General features: G+C 38.8%; 1 protein-coding gene across 2 annotated transcripts in view; it reads left to right on the top strand.

Moving 5' to 3' along the window:
- LIN7A (lin-7 homolog A, crumbs cell polarity complex component) overlaps positions 1 to 19,440 on the top strand; it is a 48,926-nt gene extending 29,486 nt beyond the window's left edge. Inside the window, exons 3-6 of one of the 2 annotated variants that reach the window (XM_048954101.1) lie at positions 8,282 to 8,353; positions 10,720 to 10,929; positions 16,140 to 16,348; positions 17,602 to 19,440. In XM_048954101.1, coding sequence (XP_048810058.1) covers positions 8,282 to 8,353; positions 10,720 to 10,929; positions 16,140 to 16,348; positions 17,602 to 17,644 — 534 coding nt within the window. In that variant the 3' untranslated portion in view covers positions 17,645 to 19,440. Of the gene's footprint in view, positions 1 to 8,281; positions 8,354 to 10,719; positions 10,930 to 16,139; positions 16,353 to 17,601 lie in introns of both variants that reach the window. The other variant, XM_048954108.1, reaches the window with a different exon arrangement.
- The last annotated feature ends 214 nt before the right edge of the window (positions 19,441 to 19,654 follow it).

Raw genomic sequence — 19,654 nt, 5'->3', positions numbered from 1 at the left:
TACAGACTAATGAAAGCTTATAATATAAAAATGTTCCAAATGCCAAGAACCTTGAATAAGCATGCTGTGTCAGATATAAATAGCTCATAAATATAGACTACTTGTCACAAATCAGCTTTTTCTATGAGTTGTCCAAATTCAGTAGCTGCAGGAAATAAGTTATGTAATGCAGACTTCTTGGTTCTCCCAGCAAGCCTTATAATATATCATGTCTTCCATTCAGGCATCCATTTATTGTTCATTATGAGGAAGACTTTTTGTCAGAATGAAGACTGTACATTGTACAGTGTGAATACGTGTGTATGTGCCTAATGCTGCTTCTGTCAGGTTTAATCAAACACATGGCATAAGCCTGTAACAAAATGGGCATTTGTGGTTCATTTGTTCAAGCAGTTGTGCTGAAGAATAATCTAGGTTTATCATTATCTGACTGTTGTCATCAGTCTGTATGGCATCCACAGCCAGTGATTCCATAAGGTTGCCAATATTTTGTCAAATTCTCATTCTCTTCAATTATCCAGAATTTTCCCTTGTTTTTTTTGGGGGGGGGGTTGGTTTTTGTTATTGTTGTTGTTGTTTTTTTTAAATTAAACAATGTTAACCAGTTTGGTTTTGAGTCAGCTTGGTAGCTGGAAAATACATCTGTTTTAAACTTGCCCACGGAACTGCTGTCTTCTCCTGTGGTATGTGATTTTGTTTAGGACAGGATCTTAGCTGGAGGCTGTAGCTGTATTGGAGAAAATACACTTTTATAATGTATTCATGCTTTCTTGAACGTGCTTATCACATAAGATAAAGAAACAGAACACAGGCATGAAACCAGAAATTCCACGTGATACTGAAGAGGGATAAAACTGGAGGTAATCACAGAACCACAGAATGTCAGGGATTCATACTGTCATTAGAGATTTTTCATTTTAATTGAGCTGTCATGATTTTTTGGCTGAAAGGGAGTTCTCCATTACATTGTTTTTGAGCTAGAGTACGGTTAAAGAGATAAAAAATAGTTAACAGAGTGGAAGGGTAGCCTGGTTGTCTGCATACTTCCACTCTGGTTACGTACTCTTTTGATTGTATTTGACTCTTCGTGTTTTTCTCCTTTTTCCTTACTTTGTATGTTTATCTATTCAGGTAGGAGTCCCCCCTGATCTTTGTAGTATTTAAAGCATCTTTGTCCACTTGTGTGGTAGATTTACTGCCTGAATTGAGTGCTGACCTATACCTCTGAAGGAGTCTATTCAGGCAAAAGAACCAATGCATCCCTCTCCACACACATACAAATATATTGGGTTAAGAATGGAAAATATAGGCAAGAGGTTATGGGGAAGGAAAAAAAGGTACTGAGTAGAATGTGAAGAGGAAAAATGATTAAAACCAAAGAAAGGAGAAAAGACGGGATTGCAGATCTAAGTTTACAATTACAAGCACGGAGTTCACAAGCACTGCAGTGCAAGTCAAACAGTTCCCCTGTGCAGCTTTGCACCGCAGCTCCTCCCTTTATCAAAGGCAGAGATTCTCCTACCCCAAGTAGAAGCCCCACTGGATGAAATGTTGATGTTAAGACTTACAGAAAACAATTGAAGTATTGAGAATCAACTGCAGATTTAGGGAAGAGAAATGAAGAAAGGAGAGGCCAGCTGTGCTGCATGAAGCACATACACTCAGACATGTACTCTTCACAGGAGGATAAGAGATGACTGATGAAGATATTCTTGATATCTTTGAAGGCAGAAAAATTTAGTTCATCCTTTCTATCAACTGTAGACAATTAGGAAGACAAGGATTCATAGTAGTTGATGGCAGAAGCATCATCATACTCAGATGTAAGTAAATCATAATTTCTCTTACCCTCAGTTCTGCAAGGGTACACACTTATACTGTTCCATTTACATGACTGTATCAATGCAGTAAAACCTATTACTTGTACTTCCTTGTACTGGTTATTTTCAAGCTGTTTTCCATCTCTGTATGTTCTGACAGCCTCCTTCCCTTGGAAGACTTGTTCCAAGAAAAAGGTATAAAATTCCCTTCCATATTGAAGCAATAAAAAGCTTGGCAGGCAAGCTAAATAAACTGAATCAATATAGTGCTAATCTGTGTGCTAAATACAGCTCACCAATCTTTTTGCAGGTTGTTTTGTTACATCATTAAAACTACTTACCTGTGGCACTTAGTTTGCAACTTCCTTAAGGAAGACTTACATCTTTTCTATACAGTATGATGATTCAGGTACCATAGAAACAGAGCTGATTACTATAAAGATTGCTCTGAAAGCAGTGCATCCTATTTTATTATATTGGTCCACGATATTAGACTGATAGTAATTGATGGTGATAAGGCAATAGAGGGTGAATCTTCTCACCAGCGTTCCCTTACGTTGTGTTGCCATGAGAGAGATGGCAGCAGAGGGGCATGCTGTCATGGAAGTGCATGTGAGGCAAAGATGTGTCACTGAATTGCTTCACATGGAAAAAATGGCACCCATATACATTCACTGACACTTGCTGTTTGTTTATGGAGACCAGTCAGTAGAGGTGAGCGCAGTAGGTGGTGCCTTTCAACAGAAGCAACAGCAACATGAAAGACAAGCCGTGTTCCAGATGGCCTTGCACGGCTGTCACAATACAGAATTGAACGCGTTTCAGTCAGCTCATCTGTGCAAATCAGCAAATTACGACCAGAGATCTGTGTACAGAGCTGAATATTGGCTTCAGTGCATTGGAAATGATGGTGGCAGTGCTGGAGTATCACAGAGTTTGTGCCATGTGTGTCCCATGAATGCTCACACAGGAATAGAAAGAACCCCATACATAAATTTCTCAGGACCTACTGAACCCGTTTAAGGCTGAAGGTCACAGTTTCCTGGTTCACATACTGATGAGACAAGGTGTCACCACTACATGCTGGAGTCAAAATGGCAGTGTGCGGAGTGGTGAGATGTAAATTTCTGAAGGAAAAGTTCAAGATGCAGCCCTCTGCAAGTAAAAATGATGCACACTTCTTTTTGTGTAGGAAAGGGGTGATCCTTCTGGATTTCTTGGAACCTGGACAAACCATCAACTCTGACCACTACATGGCAATGCTGACTGAGCTGAAGGTTCAAACTTCCAGAGCCAGGCCAAAGATGAAGACAACCTTTCTCTTGCAACATGGAAATGCCAGGCCCCATACCAGTTTGAAGACTGTGGAGCACATTGACTAGACTGTTCTACCACAGCCGCTGTACAGTCCTGATTTGGCACCTTCTGATTTCCATCTGTTAGGCCAATGAAAGATGGAGTGTGTGGGCAACATTTTCCTACCTCTGCTGGTGCAGATTTTTATGAGCAAGTCATGCAGTCTCTTGTTCATTGCTGGCAAAAATACATAGCTAAAGCTGGTGACTATGTTGAAAAATAGCATTTTGTAGCTGAGAATTTTCTCTATCAAAGAGTGTTACTGTGCTCTCTGTTTCTGTTGTAGTTTCCAGGGAAATAAAAAGGAGGCATTACTTTTGGAGTGACCTACATATCCCCTACAGGTTGCCTCTTCCCTTAATAATCTCAACAAAGATGTTCTGGCCCCGCTGCTTTATTGGTCTAAATTGCAATGTACTCAGTCTTGGGTTTGTTTGTTTTGATTTGGCATCTTTTTTGAATACTTGTTCACTGCTGCAGAATGATTTCTGCCACTTGCTTCTTCCCTGCTGTTTAGAACAAGTTGTCCTAAAATCTGTTGAGCATCATTATTGTTGGTACACTTGCAACATAGAATTATGTAATATTGTGTTAGGAGGAAGCACTGAATACCACTTACAGAAATTAATGGAACAGAATCCTTTTAATTAAATTGTAAGTTCTGGAATTCAGCAGAAAACGCACAGCATCACGCAGGATTTTTTCAGAATGCTTCCTCTGGCCACTTTTATAAAATAGACTTCTAAGTGTCCTGCTAGCCCTGAGTCTCTTACTGAAGACTCATGTCTACGGAAATAGGCCAGGCTGGTACGTGCTGTTTTGTTATGAGTCCATACGGAGTAATTCCTGCTAAGAAGTCAGCTCCTGAATTACCTGTAAGGCAGCCCTGTGCTTCAGGATGCTAAACCAGCTTATTTGCGTCATAGCAGAATGGGTGGAGATGAGAACCATCACCATGCCAGGATTACCTGCTGCATCTGATGCACTGCAGCACCTGCTGGGAGATGTAACCCAAAGTGCACTTCCGTGTGCCAGCACAGGCTGCCACAGCACAAGGATTCACTTCCACGTTCAGATTTTTTTAGTTCTTATTTTCTTCCTTCACCTCTCTTGTGCTTTTGGAGTACTGTGGGAGAATAATTGTAGATTATGATGTCTGAGGAGATTTCCTGCAGCCACTAAAAAAAACACCATGCAGGCTTCCAGTGTTTCTTGATAAGTGTTTTGGTCTCTGTGCTGCACTGAAGAGCAAGTGGAGCTGAGCATTTCTGTCTCCACAGCACAAATGGGAGCTGAATGAACAGACCTCTGTGTGAAAGGGCTGTGGAGTAAAATTATTGGAAACACTGACCTTACAGCTGTGGCTTTGCATCTCAAAATGCTGAGATTTCACTTTCCCTTCCCTTCCCTTCCCTTCCCTTCCCTTCCCTTCCCTTCCCTTCCCTTCCCTTCCCTTCCCTTCCCTTCCCTTCCCTTCCCTTCCCTTCCCTTCCCTTCCCTTCCCTTCCCTTCCCTTCCCTTCCCTTCCCTTCCCTTCCCTTCCCTTCCCTTCCCTTCCCTTCCCTTCCCTTCCCTTCCCTTCCCTTCCCTTCCCTTCCCTTCCCTTCCCTTCCCTTCCCTTCCCTTCCCTTCTTTGTGGACTTATGCTTTTGTGCATTGCTGAAGTGAGCAGTCTGAACCTTAGAAAGAGTTTAATGAACTTCATGGAACAACCATTCTACATGTGGTTGTTAAACTGAGTTAATAAGAAGAAAGTCATTTAGGTGTATGTTTTATCCTTCTTTAGCTCAAATTACGTTATGCATTATGTAGCAATCATTACGCAGGAGAATTAGATTAATGATAGCCTGAAGCAGATATTCGAGACCTGTTGTTTTATAAAGAATTAGGTTTGAGATGAAAAACTTATTTTCCTATGAACTGTGCTGTAGGTGGTACAATCACTGATAACTGGTGGCAGATAATCATTCTAAATATATTACTTTTGATAATTTACAATAAATAGCACTAATGCTTGCATTTTTCATGTTTATTTGAGTTGGTTGATTCTTTTAAAATGTATTAGCTTAATCACTTGCTAGTGAGTTTTTTTTTCTTTCATCAGTATACAAATTAGTTTTTAGGACATTGGATACTATAAAACCTGTCAGCTACATACTAGTAGGATGTAGACACTGTGGAGTTACATGACATTAGACCTAGCTAATAATCAAATGAAGTATCATTATCAGCTCACAATATCATTTGTGATATTCTATCTTAGGAATGAATATTGTAACAGTAACTGCTCCTATGTATGAAATGTTGTGACCTGTTTTCAAAGAAGTTTAATGTCATAATTCTTCAGTAATAGAATACTTGCTTTTAGACACTCTAGCCAGCCACAACATTTATACCAGTGGAGGAATAAATGCGGACAATCTCCTCTCATAATGTAAGATAACTGACAAGTATCAAGAATAGAGCATTATCAGTGATTCAGTACAGTATGGGTTTTGAAATAGCAAGTATTTAATTATTCATAACTGCAGTTACACAGTGGTTGTTCTTATATAATGAATTCTCCTACACCGTAATACTTAGAATAAATGTTGAACTGATCTATGCAAGATTATGCTGAAAATGTACATTCAATCTGTTAGTTGAAGGCATAGTCTAGTGCAAAGCTAAAGCAAACCAGACACCTTTTAGTGACTGTAAAATGTTTTTTTTTCTATATTTTTAAAACTAAAGGCAAAATCACAGCTTCTGCTGAAATCAATGTCAATTCTACCAATGGAAGAAAGATTTCGTTTCAGATGTAGAAAGCAGGAAATTTTCAGTCTTCTCCTTCTGCCTTAGATATATTCAGTGGACCCAGTATTTCTGCATTAAGTCTTAGATGGGCCTATGTGCTGATGATATTCAAGGCAAATAATCTTTTACTGTGCTTTCAAAGCAGTTAGTATATTGTATATCTCTAAAATGCTTCTGTTTGTTGATATCTCCTTCACTTCTTTGTCCTTCGCTTGTGTATGATGTCCCTCAAAAAAGATTTGGGAATCAGTCATCCCAAAAGTTGTCTGTTAGCTGAGATCTGAAGTGAGCTACGTGTCTTAATTCCATTTAGAAGTTTGTAGCAATATACTCATCAGTGTGTAGGTATTATAATAACTGGCTTAGTGGAGACATATATATATATGTATATGATTCTGTATAGCAAGTTGTCAGGTCATAGCAATGGGGAAATTTTACTATCAATGGGATAAGTTGTTGTTTGTAGGTATGTTAACTACAGGACCTGACATCTTGTCTGCCAAAGTAACATAGACGTTACCAAACAAAGATGTTCAGCAACTCCTGCTTAAGTATCACCACATCAGTGAAAGGTAAAATACTTTGTATACTGTGTAAAGTACAATTGAGTCTGCAGTCCTCAAGAACCCCAGGAAAGATTGCCATAAAAGTGAACATAATTTACCAGCAAAAGATCTCTCTCAGGAATACAGCCTGAATTACAACACCATGAAAAGACAGAATTCCTGATGAAGTATGTCAAAAAAACACTCAGAGTAAATCAGTGGTATATAGGAACAATTTTTTAGATTGGCTGGTTTTGTATGAGGAGTGAGAGATTTTGTTTGTATGCATACACATTTGTGTTTCAAAAAATTGTTTATATATCACTTATTTACTTATTTATTTCTTTATTGGAGGTGATTTCAAGATGGCTGACTTGCGACAAGGCGTTTTTAAAATGTTTTTCGTCTAGGAATGAGACAAATTCATGGAACAAAGAGTGTGTTCGTTCATGCCTGCAGAGAGGGCTTTTTCTATACAGGAAGTATTTAAAAGGGAGAATTAAGAACCATATAAAGGGGGCCAAGAGTGTGTTTCAGAAATGCAACAGAGGGAAAGTTGTATATAATAACCGTGTTAATCTCATGCCATTTATTTGAGTGTACAATTCTGTTCTAAAGAATGACATGAGGGCTGCTCCGAAAGCAACGCCTCTTATTTTATTCTGTTGTCCCACTGAAAGTGGATGTTGTTGGTATGGCAATAGAAGTTGAACCATCCCACTAATATTCCATTACATTTTGTTGCCATTTGACAGATGGCAGCAGAGGGGCAGTCTGACAGAATGGCGTCTGACATGAAAGTGTGTATGAAGCAAAGGGGTGTCATTTAATTCTTCCAATGGCACCCGTTGACATTCATTAGCATTTGCAGAACATTTATGGAAAGCAAACAGTCAGTGTGAGCTCAGTGAGGCAGTGGGTGGTGCATCTCAGCAACAATGCTGTCATAGCAGCTGAGAAACTGTGGGTCACCTCTACTGGTGCAGATTTTTACAAGCACAGCGTGCAGGTTCTTGTTCATTGCTGGCAATAATGCATGGCTTATAGTGGAGACTGTTGAAAAATAGTGTTTTGTGGCTAAGAATTTGCCCTATCAAAAATTGTGCTCTTTGAAGCTTTTGTAGTTTCCATGGAAATAAGTAGGAGACTTTACTTTCGGAGTGACCTATGTATTACCCATTTTCCAGGTCTGACTTAGCAGACTGCCAGCCCTTTTCCGCATTCCTAGCTGTGGTTGATGAAAACTGGCGCAGTGACCTTTCTCCAAAATTTAATTTTCAATTCCATTCTTCAGCATCTGTATGCTGAGCAAGTTACTTTTTTTTTTTTTTTTAAGATCAGCCTCCTAAATCTTTACTTCATTAGAAAGGTCAGAGAACAAAAAAGCCATCGGTGGAGGCAAAGACACCATTCAAATCAATTCATATCATTTGAGTTCACATCAGTCACAGGGATACCCCAGTGTTTGGGTACCACAAAACCAAACTGTCCCATTTTTTGGGAAGGGTTGTGCTAAAGGTTTGAAGGGAACGATGTTGGAAGATGTGCAGTTAAGACTACAAAGTATCATGGGAAGTGTGGGCTCATGTTTCCCGTAAACCTAAGCATGCACAAGTTTGGCAGACACCTACTTTCGTGACTGCATGGATACAGCATTAATGAAACATCATCTTAGGAGGGAAAGAAACTGTCCTGTCTCAATTAATATAAGCTCTTTGTTTTGCTTCTCTAATTAATTTCATTTTATTTTCGTGAACATTTTAGGTGTATCAATACATGCATGAAACCATAACTGTTAATGGCTGCCCCGAGTTCCGAGCCAGGGCCACTGCAAAGGTAGGATACGTGCAACTGTTGAAGTACGTGGTACCAAAGTGACCCAGTAATTGACTGTGCGCGTGTGTGTTTCAGGTATTCGTGTGTACACTGTAAGAAAATTTAGACATCAGTGGCAGCCCAGAGTCTAGAACCAGTGCTACTTCCCAGGTAACAATCATAATGGAAAATTTAAACCTTTATGCTGCTTCTGTAGCTTAAGAAAAGAGAATGATTTTGTGGAAATTGATGTTTTTTGAAAAGGTGCTTTGCAAAAGCAAATCTACTGGGTAATTCTATAGAAGTCTGCCTGCTACAGTCTATATTTCAGTGGACTATTTTTGCATATATCTCATCCAGTGAGGACACAATGATTTAGGAGGTAGCAACTGCACAGTCAAAATTTAACTTCAATTAACGGGAGCTGTAGGTGCTGAGCAAGTAGTGAGGATGAGCAGTGACACAAGTGGCTGGATCAGGAGAATCCACAGCCGAATGCAAGTCCACTTTTTCTAATGCATTACCTGTTCTAATGAAGTATTTTGTCTCTCTGTTCATATGAACCTGCTCCTCTCGTGTCCTTAGGCCATGACAGCTACTTTACTGCTATTAGTAAAATGGTAATTTTCTAAGGAAATCCACACAAACTTGAAGGAATATATTCTGTATTCTGGTGTGTAGTATGCTCTATATTTTCATAAGATGCACAAAGATAGACAATTCCAGACAGGGACGTTCACTCACCATGACTTTATTTTTTCCATTATCGTTTTGTACTCAAGATTGTCTTCTGGATGGTAAAGCAGGTACTGTGCAGAACAAGTAAACCTGCAAAAGCCATAAATCCAGTTTAGAAGTATTTCATTATGGTCTCACTCCTGGGAAGTTAGTGATGGACTCCCAGAAATCTTAATGGAAATAAGATCTTACCATTATGCATTTGTGTTGGGAACTTTCATGTAAAGTTGCATCAAATGATGAAGGTTGGGAGTATGTTATTAAAAGATTTCTGCAGTGTTTTAGAAAAGTAAGACCAATAGTAGCCAGCAAATAATATTCAAAACTTCGGTATATTTTCCTTACTAAGTAGAACATCAGGTTGTTCTGATTTTAACCTTCATCTGAGAGAAACTTAATGGTCAGTGTAAATTTTTAAGGTCTGTGCTGCAGTATAGAGAAATGCGTATGTGAGATCCCGCTTTGTCTACACTACAACTAAACATAGAAATTTCTGCTATGTTGCATAATAAATGGGGAGAAATCCAATTAGTGTTTGCCATTCTCATTTCTTATTCATATAGAACAGCAGGGTTACAGAGCAATGTTTCGATACCGCAATATTTCCTGGTTATTTCTGGGCTGTCTGCATTGCATTCTCCTAGTGCATTCATGTCTGACATTAAATGTGTGCATGATGACGAGGTCTGCATGTGCAAAAACACCTAACCAAGAACGATCCATTATGTCATGTCATCTACTAGCTTCTATTAAGCATAAGCACTGTTAGGATGCTGAAAAAGTATTAGTGTAATGCAGAATTGTTCTAGCTGGTTGGCCTACAAACATACTTTGAAAAGGATGCAAATATTGTTTATTTAATGATTTACTGAGATCTGTAATTAAAGTAAAAAAAATCTGCAGTGAAAAACTGAAATATAATGTGTTACAGTTTTCTAAGTACAGGCTTTACAGTTTGCTGTGTGGTTTTTTTTTCCAAATTAAGATGAAAATCTAGGATTTTTTAAATTTATCTATAATTACATTCTCTTGAAATTAATTTTTCAATAAAAGTTTCAATCAGATTATATTGTAAAAAATCGTATTCCTGTTCCAGGAGTTATTTCATTAGTGAAATTTCGTGAAGATTATAATTAAACTTCCTAAGATAGTGCCCTTTCAGGAATTTTTCTGTGCACAAAGAATAAAATAACCAATTCTGCACATTGGAAAGCAAAGCAGAGAGTTAACCATTCAGTTCATCCACTTTATTTCGGCTAGGAACACAGTGCAGTTCACATCATCTGATCCAACACTAGCACTTTTTCCCTGTGGAAAGGTGAAGAAGAACTGCAGTAGATCAGAAATGCTCACCCCTGCATAGACAGGCTTCCTGGTACCTCCTTCTGGCTCTGCTGCTAACTTTTTGAGTTACCGTTGACAAGTCACCTGAATTCTCTACTCTTCTGCTTATTCCTTTATTTCAAATGCAATGGCATGGAACTTAATTTTTGCGAAGTGCTTTCAGATAATCAGAAAAAAAGAAAAAAAAAAAAAAGGCAGAATAAGATGCTGAAATGTTTTCACAGAGATGAGTTCTTCCTGCAGAATGAACAACAGAGTGTATCAGCGTTCTCCCTGTATAGCCAAATCACTGTTTTTTCTTCCAGGCAACAGTTGCTGCTTTTGCTGCAAGCGAAGGCCATTCACACCCGCGAGTGGTTGAGCTGCCAAAGACAGATGAAGGCCTGGGATTTAATGTGATGGGAGGAAAGGAACAAAATTCACCCATTTACATTTCCCGCATAATTCCTGGAGGAGTGGCAGAAAGGCACGGAGGGCTCAAACGGGGCGACCAGCTGCTCTCAGTTAATGGAGTGGTATGTGGAAATTCAATAGACCTTTCATTTGCATCTGGATTTTCATTTTCCACAGCTGTTCTGATACCCTGATTTAAAGTCCAACCGTATGAAATATAAAGAATTAGCTCTGCGAGTTACCTTCAGTTCTCATTTATGGTGTGGTGAGGCAAACAATTTTGTGCCACCACAATTTGTGTTGGAATGGAGGTTTCTTGAAGAGCTCCATTTTAAATTCACACCACATGCCGAACTAACAGGGAAGCTATATCTTTCTAATTGATAATTGAGCAAATTCCTTATGTAGTAAAAGCATTAAAACAGCTTTTGTTGTTTTTGCATTCTGTAGCCTCTGAGACATGCAGGTCTTTCCAAATATTGATGCCTCTGTGGTACTGATGCAGTCTTGTGACCTTCAGAGCATTAAAAAAAATAATAATAATAAATTGATAAACACATCTGCCACTGATTTGCAATGGCAAATGCCTTCCAGATTTCTTTTAATGACATTCACCCACCTATGACGTATTTATCAGAGAATTATCTGTGTAAATGAACTCATACAGGGAGCAGGTATGGTAAGTTAAAAAGGCACATTTTTACATAGTCATTTTTCATTTAAGTCAGTACTGCAAGATGGAGTGTTTCACTGTAGTTTTATTATAAATGTCAGTATGGAGGTAAAAATAAAAGGCTTTTGGAACAGAGAGGGAAAATCAGCTTCCACCTGTAATAATATGGGTCAAATCTTACCTTTCATTTTGCCTTTTATTCCCTTTTACAAGGAAAAGTAAAATAAACTCCTAAAAATGTAAGCGTATGCAATCATATCACCCCTCTCCTCTCTTAATGAAAACATAATCATTTTCAATGTAAAGCCTCCATCTGAACCTTGTATTTAAATACACCAAAGGGAGTCACAAGCAATTTCTGAATCCGGTCATAAATATCAGGCACTGCAGCTTAAATTTTCTCCTTGTTGCAAGTCTGTAAAGAATGAAAGAAGTGCCCTATTCTAATGCTTTCATGTTGTCATCTGTTTATCTCAAACAATAGGTATTCCCCTTGTCTTGAGTATCAGCATAACAATTCAGACAGGCTTTTTACCACTTCTTCTATCAACAATCCTGTTCTCAAAAGAGAAATAATCATTCTGTAAGCTTCCTAGCCCCAGTACCCAACAAGAAGAAAAAGATAAAAAACAAAGAAACAAAAGATCATTTAGTCTCAGGGAAAAAGAAACTGAATGAACATTTAATAAGTATATTGCCTGAACTTCACTGACTGGAAGTAGATTAAATAATTTTGTTATTGATCAGCTGTCTTTTCCATAGGTAAACAAATATTCAGCAGTGAGGAGTTTATCCACTAATTGATGTGTGATTCTCGAAAAATCCTTTTACTTTCAACAGTGTGTAGGCAAATACTGAGGAGGAAAGTAGTGAACCTTCACTTAAATAGATATACTGACTTCGACTCTGTTGTCACCTCTACTTTGTGATAGTCTTCCAAAAAAAAAAATCACAAATGTTCTCCACAATGCATGTGAAGCTAATGTAGCAGAAAACACAATATAAAATTCCCAAATGCATGTAGGCATTGAGAAAGCTGATTCTGAGATACATCAGAGCTGCTTGTGTGTTCAGAGTCTGAACAACAGAATTTGGAATTTGAATTGCAATTTCATACTTGAAATAACGCCTATGAGCAACTGCTCACAAACCAGTCTTGGGCTCAATAAGCCCATACAATATAATTCGTTAAAAGAGAAAAATTATAGAACTGGCAACTTGTTTGCAGACAGCTTGAGACAGGAGGAGGTCTAAATTTAACATTGTTCACTGGTGCTAGTTCACTCTGCAACTCTGAATTCAACTGAAGAGAAGCAAATAGTATACAGTATGTACAATATAACAGACGGCTCAGCAGTGGAACACGGAATGAAAATGAAGTAAGTGTAACTTGTTTGTGCCCAGAATTTGGTGGTTATCCAACTTCATAATTATTGACGTAAAATTAGAGCCGAGCGTTCAGAATCCAGATTCTTTGTCCCAGCATGAATAGGATGACTGTTCCTTCAACTGTTTCACCAGACGTTAAAGAAATTGCTTTCTCCTTATGCTGGGTATTTCCTTACATACTTTTGTCCCATACCCCCTCAAAGTAAAGGAAATTGAAAGCACCAAGCCCTGCAGATGGCTTGGCAAAGGCATTTGTTGGTGACTGTTAATACCTGGCAGAGATTCTTTGTTTATCAGATACCTGGTTTGAGTTCAGATACAGACAAGGATGTGAAATAGATATATAAAGGCTAGTTTCTCACCCAAGTGTTTGCTTACAGATACCTTGTAAAAATATTCTAGTCTGTCTCTCATCACGTGGAGTAACAACTGGATTCTCTTTTTTGTCTGCAAGGAACTGGGTTTTTGGTTTTGTTTTGTTTATATTTATGACAAGTCTGTTTGCTTGGATGCTGTAAATATTGGTGTTTCCTGAACCATGTCTGCAGTTCTTTCAGCTATTCCTGTTTGTGAAGTATTTCATCTTCCTTGTTAATACAATCTGCCAATGCAATAAATAAAAAAAAACCATGACAAACTTCTTTTCCCTACTCCAAGGGGTTTTCCTATTTATGTTGTGCAGCTTCAGCTATGCAGAAAAAGCATTTCTCGGGCTTTCAAAACATGAGTGCAAGTAGCAGTGAAGATGTTAATGGCAAGTATAGCAATGATTTAAAAGCAGCTGAAACCTTTGGTTAAGACCTGAGCTGGGTAAGTTTGGAGAGTAAGATTTGTTTTTAGCACAGCTATGTTTTATGCTGCCTTTGTTGGTTTCCCCATTTTGCTTATTTTTCAGAGCTCTGTATCATTACTATTCAAGTCAATGGGAGTCTTCCATTGACCTGGATAGCAACGAAGTCAAATGCTACATTTCTAATTAGAAAATACTGGCTGTAAACAGGAAAAACGAGGCTGGAGGCAAATGGGAAGAAAACAGGCATTCATGAATTAAATACAGATTGCTAGTATGTATGAAGTGTTAAAGTACTCCATCTTATAATTCCTTTAAAGAATACATAAAATCACAATTCTTTATTGATGTCATTTACAACCTGGGGAAGATGTTTTAATTCGTATCTATGACTTCTTTTCTAAGAGCTCATTCACAGCATTCATCTACAGATTCCTATTTCAGCACTTTTTGGAGCATTACATTCACTGTTTCTTACACAGCAACAATTTCTTCTTCCAGTACTTTAAGCTAAACCTTTTTTTCCCCAAATTGCTTCTGGGTAGTAGTGTTTGTACAGCAGATTTATCCCAGTCACAGTTTCTAGCAAATCTGGTCATCACGGATCATGAATTTTCTTGAAGATCTTTGAACAGGAAACCTAGTGGACAAATTTCATGAGCATACAGTTCCAAAACATGAAGCCATTCATTTCTCTCAAAAATCAAGTAGATGCTTAGAATCACAGAATGCTGTGGGTTGGAAGGGACCTTTAAGGTCACCTAGTTCCAACTGCTTGCTACAGGCAGGGACACCTCCCTCTAGACCAGGTTGCTCGAAGCCCCATCCAGCCTGGCCTTGAATGCTTCCGGGTTGGGGCAACGTTTATTTCAAGGTTTTCTCTTTTTCTGATAATCATTTTGGTACATCACATGAAACAACATTCATTATTTCTCTAAGTCGCATTGTTTTTGAAGCAGCGTACATTTCTGTAGAAACATGAGTCTGTCAGTTGACCAAGACTATTGAAATAATTATTTGGATTAATGTGTTAAAGGACATTTACCAGGAGGCAGGATGATAAACACCATGGTGATAAGCTTGGATTGTGTTGTGTATATAATTTATGTAGAAGCGCATTGTGTCTGGTTTTTGAAACTTCTAAATCATTATTGGTAGCTCATGGTGTGCCACAGTGGAATTCTTATTCATTGTGTTCTTGGACAATGCTTCTCAGCATTTCTAGCATCTTCTAACATCTGACAGTTGCTATAACGATGCTAAGTTATTCTTTTAGCATGAAATGAGCATTGAATGTTTTTAACGCTGATGGTTCTCTCTGGAGGCCTTTGGTTATAGTCTCATTTTAAATAGCAGGGTATACATTGAAGTTTTAAACCAGCATGTAGTAAAAGCTTGTTTTCTTATTCTATGTGGGAAGAAATTGACATTTTTAAATGGTTTAAAATCAACATGAAGATCTCGGTGGTGTAAGCTTTTTTCTGCGCAGAGATACTTTTGTTTTTTGGACTGTTTCCTACACCATGTGGGCAATCACACACCATTAGAAAATGTCACCCTTGTTCCTAAGGAGTGGAACAATCTACATGTATGAAAAGCACTCCAGTCAATCCATGTAATGATAGAAATTAAATATTCTTTTCACAGTCAAATTACTTCCCTCGTTTGGAAATCTACTGTTTCAAGCAATGCTAGCACAAAAATCAGAGCTTGAGCCCCCTTCGGTATGCATTTGGCAACACAGCAGGTTTCACCTTACTATTTTCCAGAAAGAGGAAGAAAATGTGTTTGTTAGGCAAGAACTTGAAATGCTTCAGGTGTCAGTGTTTGATTACACACAGCTAACCAGGTAAAGACCAGTTCCATTCGACAGAACCGCTGCCATTTCTATGTTCAATGTGTGAGCGGTGCCATCAGCTCCTTAGTGCAAGGGCTGTCCCTGGGAGCTGTGGGTGTGCTCCTCCTCCCGACTGCTCTGTCACCACCCATCACTCACAGTGGGATCCTGGCAGGGCCACAGCATAAGAGAGGAACTGCAATGTCAGACTTGCAATTTCTTCATTTCTTGCTAACATGTTAATAAGATTTTGTGTTCACTCTGTTCCACTTTATTTTTGTACCTTGCAATTAGAGTGTTTGGGTTTTTACTGCAGGAGCTGAGTTGGATTTTTTGCATTATTTTTGTTTGCATAAAGCACGTAGAGTATTTCCCCTTCTCTTCACGTGGATCGTAACTTAGGTTTGTAATGCAACCTAAAACACATTTCAGTTATGTAAAATATGAAGATGAACATATTCACAATAGTGTACAAGTCTTACTTAACTCCACACTTTCCTGTAATGGTTCCTTGAAAACTGTAAAGCTTGAAAATTTCCTAAAACCTTGACAGCTTTTTCATGGTAGCAAGTGCAAAAAAAGAGGACAGAGCTCTGGATCAAAGCAGCGTTTTTGGTATTAAATCTGTGCTCCTTGCCTCCAGAGCGTTGAAGGGGAGCATCACGAGAAGGCGGTGGAGCTCCTGAAGGCGGCCAAGGACAGCGTGAAGCTGGTGGTACGCTACACTCCCAAGGTGCTGGAGGAGATGGAGGCTCGCTTCGAAAAACTGAGAACAGCACGACGCCGGCAACAGCAGCAATTGCTCATTCAGCAGCAGCAACAGCAGCAAAATACACAGCAAAATCACATGTCGTAGGTGAGAGTATTCATTGTCTTCCTTAAGGCCCTCGGCAGGGCAGGGCCTGGCACCAGGACCCATCCAAGCCCAGCCAGGAGGAGGCAGCAGGGGCACCGAGGCAGCACCAGCCCAGTCCAAGGCCAGGACCAGCTGGGGACCTACGGGAGGGCCCAGCTGAGTGGGGCCCGAGGCTGGGCAGGGCAGGGCTGTGGGGAGCTGAAACTGGCACAGTGGCCTGGCTGGAGCAAGGGCTGATGGCCCAGGGGGTGACACTGGGTCCTGCACTTGGGGCAGGTTGGGGAACCATTGGGGTGGACTGGGAGAGAGCCCTGGCAAGCACTTGCTGCATTGAGGACTAGGAGAGCTCATCCTTTGGTACGTTTCCGTGTGATCTGCCCCAGTTAAAATGCATTTTGAAAATAGGTGAATGAAAGGCCTGCACACATTCTGGAGCCAGTTTCCAAGAACCCAAAGATCGGTGCCCACTGTGCAGCACTGGCGTGTATGCGAGCAAGACTGGCATATATGCAAGTCTTGCATATAAGAAATCTGCATTGCACCGGTCCTTCTACAGGAACCCCACACCTCGGTCCATGGTTCCTGTGCAGGGAAGCCACAAGTCTTACCTCTCCTGTCCAGTTTGGCAGGAAGTACTCATGACTGATATTCAGTATTACAGCAGCTTCCAAGAGGCTTGTGTCTTTTCCAATGCTGTCAGAACTGGTGATGTGTGAGGTACAGAGATATCAAAGCCCAGATTTTCCTTAGTTGCATGTTTTCTGAAATCAGTGGCAGCTTGTGTCTTGAGTACGTATATAATAAATACACTGTTCTCCCAAATGAAATCAAATTGGAAGCATGTGGTAAAGTAAGAGCTTAAATCCTGATTCTCTACATTTTATACCAGCAGTTCCCAAAATGCGTCATTTGTACCAATAATATTCTACAGCTGGTTCCTAAAGTCCTCTAGTGATGAGAAACTGAAGCTCCAAGTGGTGGTGTCATTGTTACTCCTTGACACTGACCTTTGCTGATAGTTAGGGAAGAAAAAGCCCTGGTAGGCCATCAGACTTCCAGTTTCGTTGATGCAGGAAACAGTGAAGTCTGTGAAGATTCAAGATTCAAAATTTTTTTTTTAGCAAATAAGGTATTTTTACTCATTTTACATTTTTATCTAAAAGGGGAAGAAAGGCAGGCAGAGACAGCCAGCAATTAAATTCCTCAATTCTTTGTTCTTGCTCTGAGAAATGTGTTTCTTTAATTCTAGGTTATTCTCAAGAAAAAAAAAGCCTCGATCAAGAGTGCAGTAATCAAGCAACCAGAGCTGTACTTCAGTATTCCATTAAAAGGAAGCAACTACAGAAACACGAAACAGAATTCATCTGGAAAATGTTTAGTACAAGAATAATGTAGTTAAGACAGCCATATAGAGGGTACTTATCATTATTAGACTTTTCAGAACATGGCAGTCACAGATACACAGTAGTTCTGTGACTCCATTCCTAATGAGAACAGCATGGTAAATAAATGCTAAGAGACAGAGAAGTCCAGGGCTTCCAAATAATGGTTTGATCTAATCTTGCACTCCTTACTCTCACAAAGTGGCTGGTTGGCTTTCTCTAGTCAGTGGAAGTTTTGGCTTAAGGAGATCAAGATTGGCTGTTTTGGGGGACAGAGTCTTTCTTTATAGTTATCTCCAGAAATAAACAACTGCATCAGTTCAGAATTTTGCCACAGACATCAAACTCACACATCGCACTTCATAGCCACTTTGTACTATATATTGTAGAGCTGTTTTAACCTAACTTCCTGTTTATAATTTTCAATTTTCCCTCTGAAAATAGCAATTTACTATATTTATAAAGTATTCCATTTGTAGAAGCAATTGGCTTTTTACTCTTGGTGTTTCCATATATTTTATTATGCATCAACAGAGTGAGAAAGTTTTAGGTCAATTTTAATTTTATTAGTGGTAAAGTTAGGGAATCCTAGAACTGTATTTTTAAACGTAGGCATTGCTTGTATCTATTATAGCTACTATTCAGAAATCTATAACTGGATATATTATATATTTATTCCATAAAATATATATTGTCTGAATGTACCTGTTAGAGAAGTAGGGTCTTTGCTTAGCATGTATTGCAAATGTAGTCAGCTAATTTTAGCAAAAGACCAAGCTTTGTTTGGCAGATATTCCTGTGATAGCCTAATCTCAGCATTTTTGTATTATTTAATTTATTTTCCAGTCTAACGTTAATATATTTTAGAGAGGAGGAAGTGTAAGTCATTTCTTTTAAGACCCTCACATTATCATTTAAATCAATTTGAAGTTAAGAATTCTGACTTCTTTTTTTTTAAATCAAACCAAATTGGAATGTGCAAACAAAATACATAATTAATTTTACATTGTTTGCATGTGTGCTTTTCCAAAGAAAATAGTTAAAGTTGGAAGGCTATAAATGTCATCCACTTTCAAGAAATAAAGCAAATAGAATCCCCTTATCCTAATAAATCATCATTTAAAGCATGCCTTCTGTGCTACATTAGAAAAAGCTTGGCGGGGGGAAAAGAGCTTAAGGGAAGAGTCCTGCAGTCCTTGCATATTGAAGACTCTGCTGATGTCAGTGAACTTTAGCAATGTGAGGAATGTAGAAGTAGTGTGAGCCTGTGTTCTGATTGTGAACTTGGGAAAAAGTCAATTAATAGTTTGAAGGATCTATTCTCAGAGAGAGGCAAAACAAACCAGGGAAAATTGTCGGTAATATATGTTAAAAACCAGATGCAGGCTGGCCAGCAGTCTTGTCAGTGTTTGATTAGTGTAAGTAGTTAGTGAAACAGTATTACTGTATTTTTAAAACCAAACATTGTGAATATATCCAGAAAAAGCTCATTTTATACAGAGAAGTAATTCTATCCAGTGGTCGTTGGTGACAATGTCAATTAAGACAGTGGAGCTTGAGCACCACCAGAATTCAAGCTGAAATGTATTGTATTGTGCTCTGCACGGTATCTTTTTATACTTAATAAAATTGTATGTACCTATTTTAAATCTGTATTCTCGAACAGACACTGCTATTAATATTAACATTACAAATTGTTACTATGACTGCATATAACTGTTCTGTATCTCATCAGTATGATTTGAGTTACACTGATAACTGTGCATTTTCAGAGACCAAGTATTATTCAGATTTAGTCAGCCCACTGTACTGCATTTTTCCAAACTGCCTCACCACCTCCTCCCCTCCTCTTCCTCAAACAATCTAGATTTGATGGAGTGGAATGTGCTGATTAATAAATTTCCATAATGGAATGTCATT

Source organism: Lagopus muta, chromosome 1 (genome assembly GCF_023343835.1).
Source record: "Lagopus muta isolate bLagMut1 chromosome 1, bLagMut1 primary, whole genome shotgun sequence".
NCBI lineage: Eukaryota > Metazoa > Chordata > Aves > Galliformes > Phasianidae > Lagopus > Lagopus muta.
The sequence above is the reverse complement of the archived record's forward strand: the minus strand, read 5'-3'. Positions and strand labels throughout refer to the sequence as shown.